The 17,517-nt window shown below is 31.3% G+C and overlaps 2 protein-coding genes across 2 annotated transcripts; both read left to right on the top strand.

Moving 5' to 3' along the window:
• The first annotated feature begins 635 nt into the window (after window positions 1-635).
• On the top strand, window positions 636-14,248 carry LOC130674972 (uncharacterized). Its single transcript, XM_057480426.1, has 4 exons — window positions 636-653; window positions 11,881-12,335; window positions 13,349-13,553; window positions 13,636-14,248. The coding sequence occupies exons 1-4, from the start codon at window positions 636-638 to the stop codon at window positions 14,239-14,241; spliced, it is 1,284 nt and encodes a 427-aa protein (XP_057336409.1). The 3' UTR covers window positions 14,242-14,248.
• On the top strand, window positions 14,248-16,190 carry LOC130674553 (uncharacterized). Its single transcript, XM_057479913.1, has one exon. The coding sequence runs from the start codon at window positions 14,776-14,778 to the stop codon at window positions 15,478-15,480; it is 705 nt and encodes a 234-aa protein (XP_057335896.1). The 5' UTR covers window positions 14,248-14,775; the 3' UTR covers window positions 15,481-16,190.
• The last annotated feature ends 1,327 nt before the right edge of the window (window positions 16,191-17,517 follow it).

The raw sequence follows: 17,517 nt of genomic DNA, 5'->3' as shown, positions 1-17,517 counted from the left end.
GAATATAAGAACTCTGAAATAAGTATCTTACCAGGGACACCACAAATGGTGGGCGCGATCTAGTGGCGAGCACCGAACTACTCCCGCTGCTGCTGCCTAACATTATAACTTTTTAAATCAATAATCATTAGGTTCAAATATATATTTATTAACCTCGAACAAACATATATATTTATTCTGAATGAATATATTTTTTTGTATCTAAGTAATGTTTATTAGAGTTAATATAACAATACTTTGCTTTAATATTTGGATTTATCGGGACTATAAAATAGTTTAGTTGTCCATTAAATAAATATTTTCTTAACTCTACCAAATGATTTTATTATCTTAGAGAGAGAAATATTAATGTCAACCAAATAGAGTCTATTAATTCATTTGTTAAAAATGACAAAATAGATTATATTGACGTAATAAAATGTAGTTGTCCCAAATAAATTTTAGTTTAACAGAATTTAATAAAACCAATTTAAAAGTCCAAAGAGAAATTTTTTCTCAGTGTAGTTTATTACTTAATTAATTTTTAATTATTATTAATTAATAGGATTAGAATTTTAATTATTAACAGTCTAATTGTACTTTTGTGATAAAAACGACGCCAAGTTATTCAGAAGATATTCAATTCAACTCGGAAGATGGCACAGCAAAATCACGTAAGTTGAAAATTTTTATTTATTTTTTTTTAACTTCCCGATAAGAAAATCGACGATTTTCGAAATATTGGGAAGTTATTGTTTTCACCCCGATTTTCAAAAGTCGAGTTTGCATCAGATGACGTGTTGAGAGTAGAGCACTACCTCAACGCTTCGCTTATGAGGCGTCTAAAAGTCGTTCATCGCTGTATCATCGTATTCACCCTTCAGCACCCGCGCTATGAGTTTTTTTCTCACACCTGACTTCAAATATTTTTTTCTGAGTAATTTGAAATGGAATAATCTAGTGAAATTTTTTCTATCTTAATAAAATTGTATGCTTTTTATGATTTTGAAATTTAAAAATTATTTCGAACATAAAAAATATTTTTAAAAGATTTATTTTAAAAAGCCATGAGACTTTTTCTCATCACGCGAGTAAAGTAAGGCGTAAAAACTCATACGGTTCGGCTCAGTTCGGACAGTTCCGAATCTTTTCGGCAATCATCGCCATTTTTTTTAGCCGTTACATCTGTCATTACTTACAAAGTTAAAAAATAAAAAACAAGTACATACTAGAAAATTTAAAAATAAAAACAAGCGAAGTATTCAAATAAATTATAATGACGTCATTACTGGGAAAGTGTATAATTTTTTTGTTTTATTTAACTCAAAATTTATGATGCGCCAAAGCGTGAGACTTTTTCTCATCACGCGGGTAATGTTTTACGTTGCTCTAACGCGGGTGCTGAAGGGTTAACCCTTTAGAATCAGAGGTCAGAGGATCTCGAAACGTCTCCGTGTGAGACTAGTGGGGAGAGCGTGAATCATAGAGTCCCGTGAGCATGTATAGTATGAGTGACATGTGAAGTAGTAGTGTGTCTGTGAGTACCCTTCCACTCGTTTGAATCTCGCGTTGCTTTCATCAACAGTGCCGTAGTTAGTATTGTTGACGTGAGGAAAAATTTAAAAAAGTTTATACATCGCTAGGTAATTGCAATATTGCTTAATTATATTTATAATTAAACCAAATATTGTTCTTACTGTGAATTTAAGTCCTTCGATATTTATTATTTAATAAATTAAAAAAATAAAATAAAATAATTTTTAATTCCCGCTTAGGTGAAATGTTTTCTCTTATAATACGGCCCTGTCACATTTGCTTCGCGCTCTTTCTAATTCTATCGGGCTCTGCCAGACCGGAGTGGGGTTTCAAGGTCAGACACTAAAGGGTTAATATTCAAACTAAAACGTAAACCAAAATTAATGATGATCCTGGAGTTAGAAAACCGTTCACGATTTTTAGAGTTTTTTTTCCACAATTGAATTTAAAACAAAAAAAAAAAATTAACAAAAATATACTCGCGCAGAAAATTACAAAACTATAGGTGCAATTATTAAGAATATTTATTTCTTTTATAATTTATCGTTTTTCAAAACTCCGAAAATTATCGGGTGTCGGCTAAATTCAGTATCGTAAATTAAAAATCGATACTGAAAAAAAAAAAAAAAAAAAAAAAATTTTAAAAACACCATTTAGAAATTTTGAATACATTGGGACACAATTTTTAAAAATAATTTATTGATTTTTTCTATTCTGCGATATTTATCACGACGACGCCACAAAGACTAAAAAAATTTATGGAAAGTTAAAAATGGTTTAAAACTTTTTTTTTTTTTTTTTTTTCGAAAATCATGGCATACAACAGTATTTTCGAGCTCGAAGGGCTTGAAAATCTATTGATTCACATCAATGTCTTCGAGTTAAAAGAGCTCAAAAACAGCGGGAGTTTTTGAGGCTGGCCCGCAGGGTCAACTGATCGACAGATTTTTGTTCTTGATTTCCTTAAATTTCGACCCTCTACTTTTTCTAACTGCGTAGGTTTCAGTTCTGTTAATTTCCCTTAAATTACAACCATGTACTCAGAAAATTAAATAATAGGAGTTACTGTCTACACTGTAAAAAATAAGGTACTGACATCAAACTCCCTAAGAGTTTGACAAATTTCATCTTCAGTGAAACCAAATTCGTTTGAACCAACGAAAACTAGTTTGTCTCAAGAAAATCATTTTTATTGAATGAAAATTTCTACTCGATTATGAGAAATTGCTTAAGCGTTTATGTTAAAAGTTTTTAAGTTTGACCGTAATGAAAGTAACATTTGATTGAAACGTAAAATATATTTTAATTAAATTTTGGATGTACTTGATTTAAAAATAAAAACTTGTTAACGCAAACTCTTCAATTTTTAGAAATTTAACTGAAACTCTTGAAACGTTTAGTTTGACAATTTCACTTGTTTCAATGAAACAAAAGTAGTTTCCTATAATACCGAACGTGTCGTGTCAACCGACAAGTTTCTTGGGGAGAGAATCCGACGAGGTGTAGGAGTAATTTGACGCACTCACATGAAAACTGAAAAATATTCGACAAGAATATAAATGTATTTATTACAAAATATTGAATTATATTTGAATGAAAGTCTTTATAATATCGATTAAATAGAAAAATTTATTTATAAAAAGAGTCACATATTTATCTCGTTTAGATCAATGTATAAGCAATTGACTGTATATATCCATGCAATATGAAAACAAAGTACTAGAAGCACAACTAAACTAAAAATTTGCGACTGGCTCCGTAGCGTAGCGGTAAAGCGTCTGACTCTCACGCGTAGGGTACTGGGTTCGAATCCTCCGGATAAGGTAAAGTACCCAGTACTGGAACACTTCTAAAAATGGGACCAGTAGTTGAACATACTTTTAGAATTGTTGTTATATAAAATCCGTATATATATTATGAGTAATATGCGCATGTTATAATTATTCAATGATACAGTAATTGATTTCTGAAATTTTTTTCAATTATAAATCAAAAAAATTATAAATTTTTTAACTTTAAAGTTGACATGTCGAGAACAGCCGATAGATGCTATTTTTTTCATGAAAAAGATACTATACCGTAAACCGAACAATCAGTAAAAAAAACGGTACATCATCATTTCAAGTAAAAATAATTGTACCACCCAATGAAATAGTCTTTTCTAAATACCATATATTTTTTGTAAAGACATAAACTAAAATTTTTATATTAAATTTTAGCGTCTCACTATACCTCCCAATGTTCAAAGGGATACCCAAAACTTGAACAAGATGGCGTTACGCGTTTCAGTATTGGGTATATGTTATTTTCATGGGAGCAGTATGTGAACAGCGTGAAATTTATTCTAGTGCAATAACAAATAATTTAATTTAATTATTTATATTTTAAAAAAAATATACGAAAATAAAGTATAAGTGATTTATCAACAATTAGTGTCATAATTTTAAGTGATTTCATGTGAAAACATATCTATTTCATAAAAATAAATTTTTTTAATTTCCTAACCAAAAAAAGTTCACAACATATAGGTAAGATGAAAATTGTGAATAACATTTATTTGTTAATAAAAAATAATCCGTTAAAATTAGTAAAATTTACAATTATGTTTGTTAAATGTTATATTTTTTTGGTTTTTTAGATCATTAAATTTCACGAGTTAACAACTTTACAAAAAACTTTACAAATTAAACAAGAAACTATTTAGATTTAAATGTTTAAAATATTGTTCTATCTTTGTAATAAAAAAATTATATTTATAATAAATAAATAAAAGTATTTATGATTTTCAATTCACGTAACAGTTCATTTTTTATGTTGTTTTTAGTTCAGAATAATCAACTCATTAGCAATAAAAAATGTAATTAACAAATTAAATACAAATATTTCTCATTTTTAAATGATCATATTAAGTATTTACAGTATTATTTTTAATATTATTCAATAATATGTTGTAATTCTTTTGATATTTCAATAAAACATCGAAAAATTTTGGTGTGCCTATTGCCATATATTTTATTAGTTCAACTACTGCTCCCGGAGTGTTCCACTACTGCGCCTTGTCGGAGTTGATCGTTCAACTACTACTCCTTTCATAGTCTATCTTAAAAACGTTGTCAAAATATAAATATTCAATTATCTGCGTTATTTTGCGCTTCAATCAATTCGAAATTGTTTATATTTTCATAAAAATCATTAATTTCAACTTATAATTACTACTTTATATATTAAAAGTAGGGTTAAATACGTTTTACTTTGAAACCTGTTCAACTACTGGGTACTTTACCTTACCAATATTTACGATTATTTAATTTTTCACTAAAAACTGAGTGTGTCAGAATTATTTGTAAAGTATTATATATATAATGTAATAATAATAACAATAATATAATTTAATTGTCTCAATACTTGATAAAAAAAAAAAAAAAACAACAATAATAATAATAATAATAAAAGTGATATCAAAAATAAAAAAAATTTTGTTGAATTAATTAGTGATGAAACAATTAAAGGCAATATTCAATTGATTCAGATTACTGTTTTTTTGGATCAATGCAATACAGCAATTTGAAATAATTCGATTTTTTATTGAATCAATTGCAAGGAGAGTTTCTACGGACCTAAAAAAATATTACTTTTAACACTAAAATTCATTTGCTTTAATAAAATTATGACTTAACTGAAAATTCTTCATACCTTCAATGACCTTACAAATTACTTTGATTGAAATTTTTGATTATTTTATATAAAACAAAAATCATTATTGTATCAACAGTTTCAATGACTTGAACTAATGTCTATTTTTTTTTAAATGAAAAAAGTTATTGAGTTATATCAAATACTATAGAGTTAGTTCAAACGACTTGGTACCTTCCCTCAAGAAACTCTCAGTTGGAGCAAAATATACTGTCAAACGTAGAGGGCGGTAGACTCAATCACTTGACGCGCTTGGCTGTATTCAAACGCACGGAGTACTTGAGCCAAACGAATCTGGTTTGACGTCAGGAATCTTTTTTTACAGTGTAGTTGTGGTAAAAATTTCTACCATCAATCAGATAGTATTGAATATTATCTAGATGATTGTATAATTCATCTAGATTGTAATATTCACTATATTTATGATAATTTTTACGATCCTGTATGTTAACTAGAGTTAATTAGTATTATTATTCTAAATAGTTATATTTATAATCTAGATGATAACAGTTATCATCAGAAATTACAAATGTTACCATCCTGATAGTAACTGTTACGAAATTTATTGCAGAAATTATCATCCAATAATTATTGATCCTATTAAAAAATACTATAACACTATTTTTGCATTGTAAAACGTCCCAATCATTCTACTCTCTAACTTGAAATAGTTAAATTTTCATTGTTTTTTCCAGTGATCAACTAATTCACTGGAAAAGTGAATTTTACGTATAAATAGTGAAAATTTTACTTTTTACACAGTAGATTTAAAACATAACTCATTAATAAGTAATTATCATTAGAACTATTTACTACAGTGAATTTCAATGTTTTCATAAGTGCATCATTTCACTGGGTACACGGAGAGAAAAAAATAGTTATAATTCCTATGTAGAATGGTAACCATTACTATGTTACATAGAAACGAGGATTTTTTAACATCGAGAGTCACCGGGCAGAGTAATCCCCCCCCCATTCTACATAGTAACGGTGGCTATGCTAGCATAGGACTGATTACTATTCTACATTGACGAGCGAACTATGTCAATGGATATGGCTACAATGTTACCTAGTAACGTTTACGATGTTTTATTTATTTCATTTTTAGTAAATAAGGTTATGACAAAACAAATAACTCAGGTTACTATAAATAGATATATGTAGAAATTGAATTAATCTATTGAAATAATTAAGATATTGCTCAAAATGAAATATCATTTTTTGATAACAGATAAATAATAATTAAATAAATTAAAATATTTAATAATATACTTCGCACATATACATGTAACACATACACATAGGTTACTGCGCAAACGTCCGCGCATGTTTACTTTCTTGTCTCACTTATTAAACTGTAACGACAGCTATTCCAGCATGGGACTGAGTACCATTCTACATAGCCCTGATTCCCATGCTAGATAGCGATTTTTACCATTTTAGTTGTTTCAATGTAACATAGTAATCATTACCAGAAAAATGGTAATGAGTCCTATTCTACATAGCATTATTTACCATTTTACAAAAAATGAGTCTGGTTACTATGTAACATAGTAATCATTACTATTTTTTTCTCTCCGTGTATATGAGTGTATATGCACTAATTCCAAGTGGCCGAGTTTAGCTGTGGCAAATAGTGAATATACACTGTGAATTAGTGATAATTCACTATTTCAGGTTTAGAGGGTAGATGATTGGAGTTAAAAATTTAGCATAATAAACACAATTACTTAATTATCTGAGTGTAGGTAGTCTGTATGACCCAAAAGTTGAAATTTCTATTTCTCGTCTTCTGACTGCTAGGCATGTTTTTTTTTTTTTTGACAATGAAGTGTTTCCGATATAGTTTAGTTTTTTAAATTGCAGTTTTGAAAGGTTGTATCTTCGATTACGCGAGTCTTATTCACATTTTCGTACGTCAACTGCGTCTAAAATACGTTTTTGTGACAGACACTTGAAATCTACGACATTTAGCGCCTATAGCCGGCAGCTAAAAATATTAGATAAGATACAGCTGGTAAAAAAGATACCTAATCGTTCTAATAGTGACGTCATCATCGGATCAAAACATATTTTTTGGTTACATGTGCGATAGCAAACGACCAAAAAATATCGAAGTAACTTAACGAGCCATCTTGTGACAAAATTTATCATCATTTTGATTCGTCCACTTACCGACTTCTCTCTAATTTTCAACAAATTCTCAAAACAATCTTACCAGATAAATAAACGCGGATTTATAACCTGCCATTTATAGGCACTAAATGTAGTAAATTTCAAATATCTGTCACAAAAACTAATGTATTTATCTAGTACAATCGAGTCTAAGACGCTTGTGTGTTGGTACCCTCGCCTTCGGCTCGGGCACCAATCTTCACACTCGCGTCTTAAACACGATCGCACTCGATAGATAAACTACTATTTTATAGCTATTTACGTTTTCAAAGGTATAATTTACGTTTTCAACGTCGAGTACGTTCGATGATCTACGATTTAAATTTCGACTCGGGAGACTTAAGAAATTTATACGTCTCATATTGTCCTTTTTAGCTTTCGAATTATTTAAAAGATTTGTTGCTAAATACCCAATTTACAAAATAGAGAACAAAACTCATTTCCGAATTTTATTTACTTTGAAATTTATGATTTTTTTTTAAATTTTAAGAACCAAACTATTCACTCTAGACTTGCGAACCACTTACCAAATTTGTTGCTGAATACTCGAGTGACGTAATAAAGAAAATCTCTTTTTGAAATTTCAATTATTTTGAGAGTAATGATTTTGTCAGAAATTTCGAATTTTTTTTGTCTTCGCGTTTTTTATCCCAACGACTCGTGGTCTTCTAAAAACCGTATTTTCCAAACATTTTTAATTCAGACCTGCAAGCAATTAATTTGAAGCAACCTGACTTTTGCATTTTCAAGGATGCCGAGGTGATGATATTTTGGAAAATTTCAAATCTCTTCCTTATTGTACAGAAATAGGCGTTGGCTCAATTCATATTTTAACTGTATCCACTTCAGATATCTGAAGTATATACAAAATTTTCTTTTATAAATCCCCGTTTCAGGTATTAGATTAACTCCATCTTTCTATAATAACTACACGGAGAGAATTTTTCGATAAAATTTACCCTACAATTTGAAGTAAACTTGGATCGAAAACAAAATGAATACGGAAAGAATAAAAACAGATTCGTTTTGTTTTATTTTTTATTTTTTTTTTATTTAAAAATCATTTAAAATTGGGTATTTTTTAGGAGTGTGCGAATACTCGAAACTTCGAATTATTCGAATAGTTCGAAAGGTTCGAATAGTTCGAGAGGTTCGAATAGTTCGAAAGATTTGAATAGTTTCGAAACTTTACCGAATCTTCGGTAAATAGGGGGCCTGGGACACAAATTGCCCCCCTCAAAAATTAGGTAGGAAATTGTTTTTTATTTTCCGTCAAGTTATGACCTCTATAATGTTTTTACCATATTTCAGGCCAATATGTGATATGTAGGGTAAAATGGACCACTTAGAAAACAATTAACTTGACGGAAAACGAAAAAAAAATTTTTTTTTCGAGTGGTCCCGTTTACCCCGCATGAGGGAGGCATTCGTGCCCCAGGCTCCCCTATTTACTGAAGATTCGGTGAAGTTTCGAAACTATTCAAATTATTCGAACCTCTCGAACTATTCGAACTATTCGAACCTTTCGAACTATTCGAATCTTTCGAACTATTCGATATTCGTCTCGAATATCGAATCGAATCTAACTATTCGACTCGATTCAATTCGAACAAGATTCGCACACCCCTAATTTCCAGAGAATTTAACCGGCGATAAGTTTATTTTTTTTTACAACACCGAGTGCTGGGTCTATAATTTCGATGGGATTTCTATGGGATTTCTCTGACATTTTCAGAGAATTAAACCGGCGATAATTTTATTTTTTTTTACAACACCGAGTGCTCGGTCTATAATTTCTATGGGATTTCTATGGGATTTCTCTGACATTTTCAGAGAATTTAACCGGCGATAATTTTAATTTTTTTTACAACACCGAGTGCTGGGTCTTTAATTTCTATGGGATTTCTCTAGGATTTCTCTGACATTTTCAGAGAATTAAACCGGCGATAATTTTAATTTTTTTTACAACACCGAGTGCTCGGTCTATAATTTCGATGGGATTTCTATAGGATTTCTCTGACATTTTCAGAGAATTTAACCGGCGATAAGTTTATTTTTTTTTACAACACCGAGTGCTCGGTCTATAATTTCTATGGGAGTTCTATGGGATTTCTCTGACATTTTCAGAGAATTTAACCGGCGATAAGTTCATTTTTTTTTACAACACCGAGTGCTGGGTCTTTAATTTCTATGGGATTTCTCTAGGATTTCTCTGACATTTTCAGAGAATTTAACCGGCGATAAGTTTATTTTTTTTTACAACACCGAGTGCTCGGTCTATAATTTCTATGGGAGTTCTATGGGATTTCTCTGACATTTTCAGAGAATTTAACCGGCGATAAGTTCATTTTTTTTTACAACACCGAGTGCTCGGTCTATAATTTCGATGGGATTTCTATGGGATTTCTCTGACATTTTCAGAGAATTTAACCGGCGATAATTTTAATTTTTTTTACAACACCGAGTGCTGGGTCTTTAATTTCTATGGGATTTCTCTAGGATTTCTCTGACATTTTCAGAGAATTAAACCGGCGATAATTTTAATTTTTTTTACAACACCGAGTGCTCGGTCTATAATTTCGATGGGATTTCTCTGACATTTCTAGAGAATTTAACCGGCGATAAGTTCATTTTTTTTTACAACACCGAGTGCTCGGTCTATAATTTCTATGGGATTTCTATGGGATTTCTCTGACATTTTCAGAGAATTTAACCGGCGATAAGTTTATTTTTTTTTACAACACCGAGTGCTCGGTCTATAATTTCGATGGGATTTCTATGGGATTTCTCTGACATTTTCAAAGAATTTAACCGGCGATAAGTTCATTTTTTTTTACAACACCGAGTGCTCGGTCTATAATTTCTATGGGATTTCTCTGACATTTGCAGAGAATTTAACCGGCGATAAGTTTATTTTTTTTTACAACACCGAGTGCTCGGTCTATAATTTCTATGGGATTTCTATAGGATTTCTCTGGCATTTCTAGAGAATTTAACCGGCGATAAGTTTATTTTTTTTTACAACACCGAGTGCTCGGTCTATAATTTCTATAGGATTTCTATGGGATTTCTCTGACATTTTCAGAGAATTTAACCGGCGATAAGTTTATTTTTTTTTACAACACCGAGTGCTGGGTCTATAATTTCTATGGGATTTCTCTGACATTTCCAATTTTTACCCCATAATTGAATGCTATCTAAAAACGGACGAGTAATTATTCATGCAGGCCCAGTTTTACTCACAATTAACGAGTAAAATTTATTAGATAATTTTCCCCATGTATTTTCGATGTTGTTTTTTTTCCTAAATATACTGAATAGATTTTTTTTTTCGGTGCATTTTTATTTTTTTATTTTTACAGTACTCTCTAAACATGAATAAGTGAAATAAGTGAATATTTACTAATTCTGAGTGCTAACCGAACCACTTTTTGAAATTATTCGTTCGGTTTCCACTTGGAATTAGTGAATATTCACTTATTTTCACTTATTTATGTTAAGAGAGTAGAAATGGAATATTTCCCGTAGGTTTATATGTTCAATTGAAACACACTCCATCCCCTGCTATCAAGTATTCTTAAATCGTTGGATTTTCAAAAATTTCAATCGCAAATTATGTCTTTATGATTTTTATCTCTCCAAAAGTTGGTGGTTCAAATTATTTATATTTTGAATTGTTTAAGTATTTTACGATAATAAGACTTTATTCGTATAATTATACGGACACAAAATCTCTAATTCGACTAAATCACGTGATTTCGTCTTCTCATACAATACTCTATTAATGCCCTCATATATTCAACCCTTTAATCTATCAATCTACAGTAATACATTAACTTGTATAGTACAAAAGGTTTTCTTTAAAATTATGTCTTTTAATTTCAGAATATTTATTAATTCAATTCTTATTTAACAAAACGTTGATAAAAAAAAAATATAAAATTACTTGTGTCTTAATATTTATTTCAATCGCCTTTTGTTATTATTTATTACCATTAATTTGATTGTTTTTTTTTTACCTTTTCCTATTTGTGACTCCTTTATCCTTCTCACAATATTAATTATAAGAAATTTTCAAACCTATTAATCATCGAGTTTCAACGAAAGGTAAGATTTTATTTTTTTTTTCGTGATAATTATTGCTTTAAGTTATGACAATTTTTCCACGGTATGTTAGAATCTAGACTTAACGGCGTACACGTATAAAGATGTGCGTAATGTGAATAAAAATTCCGTGGAAATTTCAGCAAATAAACGTAAGAATATCTGCGTTACCGAAAGTTTTATCTTGGACAAGTTTGTACACAATTTTACGTTATCTAGATCTAGATCTAGAGCTAGCTAGCTCTCTGAGCTTGAATAAAGGCGAAAATTTAGTTGTTGGCTCACAACAATTACAGCTTTTCAAAATGTTTTATTTTATTGGAAGATATTCTTTAATAAATTTGTTCAAGATTTAGTCGGTTTTAGAGAATTTTTTTGTTTTTGGATTTACAGAGATTCCAGTTCAACGCCATTTTCCAAACCTTCGCTGGAGCCTATCGTGAGGTTCAGAATGCCCCGCCGGAACAACAGAAAACGTTTTCAATTTCGGAGCCGTCGTCTCCCCAAAGTCATAACCGAGTAATTACTTTGAGCCAAAATTGGCAAATCAAAGTAAATAAATATTCGGAAAGTCCTGATGACACGCTCAGTTTTATCAGGCGCTATATTTGCCGTAAGAGAAATTTAGAAGAAGAAGAAGAACAACAACAACAACAACAACAACAACAGCAGCAGCACGAGCAAGAGCCACAGCAACAGCAACAACAAATTAAACCATGCTGTATCATCGTATATGGAATCAGCGGATCCGGCAAATCGACAACCCTTTTCGGTGACGAAGCGAGGAACATCAAAGGATTTATTCAAAGCTGGTTTCCGGGTGCCAGCGAAGAGGATATCGCTTTCCGGTACATATTAATATATGTTATTATACTTCAATATTAATATTGAGTACTTCCCGTTTGCGATTTTATATTTTTATATTTGCCATTAAAATAACACGGGGAAATTATTTCTGTAAATTCGGAATTTTATCACTGATCAGCTAATTATTGTACCGGAAAAGATCAATACATTTTCTTGTTTAAAATTTAAAGCTCTACGAAAAAAGTCTCTTATCATTTTTTGATAAATCTATTTATTCAAAAGTTATTGGAGCTTGAACTCAAATCTATAGCCAATTTCCGAGATCTTTTTAATCTTGTGTTGAAACTATCAGATTTATCACAAACTTTCATTTCATTTTTTTGTAGACAATTTTATTTTCTGCATATTATCTCTGATAAAGTTTTTTCAAATTTTGCATAACTTCCTAGTTATATCCATTTTAATGTCAAACTCTTGAAATCGATGAGAACCCTATTTTTTAAGAACTTGACATTTAAATGTAAATAACTGGGAAGTTATGTAAAATGTTAAAAAACTTTATTAGAGTTAATTTGCAGGGAATGGAATCGCCTACAAAAAAGATTGAATAAAATTTTGTGATAAATCTGATAGTTTCGACGAAAAATTAAAAAGATCTCGAAATTGGCTATAGATTTGAGTTCAAGCTCCAATAACTTTTGAACAAATGGATTTATTAAAAAATCATAAGCGACTTTTTTTGTAGAGCGTTTAATCCCCTGAAAAATTATATTCTGAACATATCTGTACAATGAGCCATTTACGAGGTATCAAATTTCAAACAACAATTTTTATTTCCTATGTTATTTAAATGAGAAATAGAAAGTCGCGACGAGACACCTGTTAATATTAATATTAAGGGCTCTAATTTTATCAGGCATCTTATTTTAACTCTCTGCAAGTATAGAAGCTGTTAGTGCGTTGAAAAAAAAAAAGTTGTCCTAAAATTGCACGCCCTAGTATATATATAGATATATTTCCTGTATTTTTATATTATTTTTATATTTCATTACAGTGCCGCAGAATTTTCATTAGAAAAGGGAGTTCGTGATTTAGATCATTCATCGACCCCTACGATTAAATTATCTTCGAGTACCTCATGGGATACTTTCACGACAAAGAACGTCGTTGCTGGATTGAAAGATACTTTGAAGAAGAGAATCGTATGTGGAACCAAGTTCAACAAGTTCTCTTCGAGAAGTATCTTGGTTGTCCAATTGGTATGTAATTTTTTGAATTTTTCATTTTCTTTTGATCATCTTAGATACTCAACTCAAATTTTTTGTTTAATATTTGTTTCAGATTAATTCAAGAACGGCAGAAACAGCCTTCTTCGTTGATTTGCCGGGAACAGGAGACCTTAAAAAATTGGCCCCAGAAGGATGTGATGCTGCAACAACACGCTTGTTGACAGATCAATCCAAATTTTTAAAGGAGCGGGTATTTGAACTGACCAATGGATTCAGGAAACAATCCACTGTTTTCACTGACCATGTATTTTGGTTGCTCGTCCGAAGAACTCTTCAAGAGAAGGCGGTGCGAAAACTTTTCTGGGTTTCGTGTGAGAAGAAGCCACTAACCCATGAGAACTGCTTCCCAGCAGTTTACGTTTTGTCGACGATACCGAACTGCCAAGGCAGTCAAAATCTCCAAGGGAACTTTATCCGACCGAATAGTTCCCGACAACGAGTGGAAGGGCAAAATAATACGCCAGTTGCAAGAAGTGCAACCACTCTTCAAGTTCCCGTTCGACAGAGAAAAATGACTCAATCGGACAGATTGCTTCGTGAGAATGAAGAAAAATTAGCTCGTGAAAAAGAAGAGCTTGCTATTGAAAAACGAAAAATAGCTCAGAAAGAGCAAGAATTAGCTCAAATAGAGCAAGAGCAAGAACGAAAAATAGCTTAGAAAGTAGAAGAGAAATTAGCTCTTGAAAAACGAAAAATAGCTCAGGAAGAGCAAGAACGAAAAATAGCTCAGAAAGAGCAAGAACGAAAAATAGCTCAGAAAGAGCAAGAACTAGCTCAAATAGCGCAAGAGCAAGAACGAAAAATAGCTCAGAAAGAGCAAGAACTAGCTCAGAAAGAGCAACAACTAGCTCAGGAAGAGCAAGAACGAAAAATAGCTCAGAAAGAGCTTGCTATTGAAAAACGAAAAATAGCTCAGAAAGAGCAAGAACTAGCTCAGAAAGAGCAAGAGTTAGCTCGACAACTAGAGGAAGGAGCTCGAATCACACCTCCTAGAGTTCAACCGCCAGTAATCGATTTAACGACTCCACCTGTTGTTATAAAAGAAGAGAAGGAAGACAGTCCGGACACAGAGGCCGAAGCATCAAGGATTTCAATTCCTGTGCCAACAGTTGATCGCGAAAGAAGTGACGACGAAGAGTCAGATGACGAAGGAAGTCACGAGGACATTGACGCTGAAGACACTCTAATCGAGATGAGTGGAGACGAACGAGATGATAGCCAGCCGAATGACGATGGAGAGAATAACCCCGAAGAGAGTGTCAATGAAGACGATAATCCTCAAAGAGATGACGACGAAGAGGATGACAATGAAGAGGATGACGACGAAGAGGATGACGATGAAGAGGATGACGATGAAGAGGATGACGATGAAAACGACCAGTCGGAAGATGACGAAGAGGATGACAGTGAAGAGGGTGACGATGCAAATGTTGGCAACCCAAGGGATCCAACACCACCTCGTGCAGCCCGACGTTACAGACTAAGGGGACAGGCAGAGGCAGACGCTTCTCCTCTTCTTCGATTGGAGACTCCACGTTACCGAAGAAGAAATGCAAATCTCACCCCAGAACAGAGAAAAATTGAGTTATTTAGAACAACACACTTGGACAGTGTACAATCTGGGAAAATTTGGATTTACTCCAAACCCTATGATGTGAGCAATCCAGAAAGATTCAAAAACACTAACTGGGAAGAATTGATTGAACCGGTAGAAAATAGTCGTCAAGGGCGCTGCAAAAGATGTGAGAAGGTGTTATCACCGTCATTCGTCGTTAGTCATGTATGGGGCAAACATCTTAGAGGAAAATTACACTGTCCAGTTTGTAACAGAGGGAATTTCAAATATCTCTCTCGGGTTATAAAACATCAAAAACGTGATAACTGTTGGCCGGAATAATCATCATGGAGGGAATCAACAACAAGGATCATCTTCAAAAGCCGAAAATTATAATACCAAATTATATACCAAAAGTACAATTAGATTATATGCATGTTTACTTCGATAGATAATATTTAGATAATAGACATAATAATAGATAATATTTATAATAAATTAGAATAAATAATTTGCATGAATAATTTAAAAAAAAAAACAAAAAACCAAAAAAAAAACAAAAAACCAAAAAAAAATCATAAAATATAAAACAAAAAAAAATGAATAGATTTAAGATACTGGTGATGGTTATACTATAAGTGCACGTACTCAGAGAGAAAGAAATACTTTCAACTCGAATATTTTTTAATTAAAGAATTTTTTTAGTAGATATTAAAAAATTACAAATCAGATCTTTACTCATGATAATATTTATTTAACAGTATTTCTTTGTCTGCCTACTGAGTTAATATAATTAAGTGTAGAGTAAGTTATTAATATGGTGGCAGAATAGTGTAATTGATAATCTTAACAGATCTAGTATAATAATCGTAATACAATTAATATTTTCCTCCCACAAGCATAGCGCAGGCCAGGACCAATCGAAGCAGTTGATGGGACATCCAGATTGACGCGAAAAAAAAAAACATTTGAATACGTAAGTATAAATAAATAAATTTTATATGTTCCAGCAACATGTAGGAGATCAAGGAGCTGGGGGCTGGGGGCTGTAGGTTGGGGAAGGTAGCAAAATTCGTTTAAAATGCGATATTCATAAAGTTTTTAATTTTAACTTCATTTAACGAAATATTATCAGAAAATATTTTTATTAAATTTCATGCGATGTTGTAATGATACTGAAGTTTGCTGAAGTCCAATCATTTTTGGAGTTTTTTTTAACTTATAAATTATAAATAAAAAAATATTCGAAAAAATTGCACCTGTAGTTTTTTTAATTTTCTACATGTGCATTTTTTTAGTTTTTTTTTTTTTTTGTAATTTATTTGTGGAAATAAAACTCTGAAAATTATTAATTGTCTACTAACTTCAGGATCATGATGTTGTAAAATTTTATAGTCATTATTTTTATTAATATATGTCGAATTTTTATTGAATTTTAAAATGTGGTACAATAATTTATAAAATAATTTTTCAACGGGCAAATTATAGAAGATGATAAATCAAAGTAAATAAAAAGTAGTTGGTGGTTTTATGACAATTATGAGTATCGCGTTTTGAACGAATTTTGCTTAGGGGGTTGTGGTGGGGGGGGGGGGGCCCTGCCGAATCCGAATAGAGGTACATTATAGCCTTTATTCGGATTCGGCAGGGGGGGTGGGCAGGTGGTTTTAGTGAGTAAAAATCTCACACTATTCCCGTGAAAAAATATTCTGATCAGACTATATCAGGCCTGATATGGAAATTGGCCATATCAGACTATATATGCTTTGATATAAGTATATCAGACTATATATCAGACCAAATTTATTTAAAAAAAATATGTAAAAAATAAATATCAATAAATTTTTATTGTGTATAAAAAAATCTATCGTGTTCAACTTTCATGACACATCTTTTCGAATACAATTTGAGGTAACTTGATATTTTTAACCTCTATAAAGGCTTATCAAATTATATCAAGTCTGATCAGGATTTTTATTCACAGGTATATCAATTTATATATATATATATCAGACTATATAAAGTCATATCAAGTTATATCAAGCCTGATCAGGGATTTTTTTTTTAAGTATATCAAAGTATATATAACTTTATAAGGTTATATCAGGCCATATCAGGACCTATTAGAAATAAATATAACATTATATATGAGCTTATCAAGTTATATCAAGTCTGATATAGACATATCAAATTGATAAGGCTTGATCTGGTCTGATATGGCCAATTTTCATATCAGGCCAGATCAGGACCTATCAAAAATCAAATATGGACATATCAGATCATATCAGGCCAGATATGAATATATCAAAAATTTTGATATGGCCTTATCAGCTCATATCAAGCCTGATCAGAATATTTTTTCACGGGTTGAGTAGTACG

The sequence above is a fragment of the Microplitis mediator genome, chromosome 9, assembly GCF_029852145.1.
Source record: "Microplitis mediator isolate UGA2020A chromosome 9, iyMicMedi2.1, whole genome shotgun sequence".
Lineage (NCBI taxonomy): Eukaryota > Metazoa > Arthropoda > Insecta > Hymenoptera > Braconidae > Microplitis > Microplitis mediator.
The sequence above is the reverse complement of the archived record's forward strand: the minus strand, read 5'-3'. Positions and strand labels throughout refer to the sequence as shown.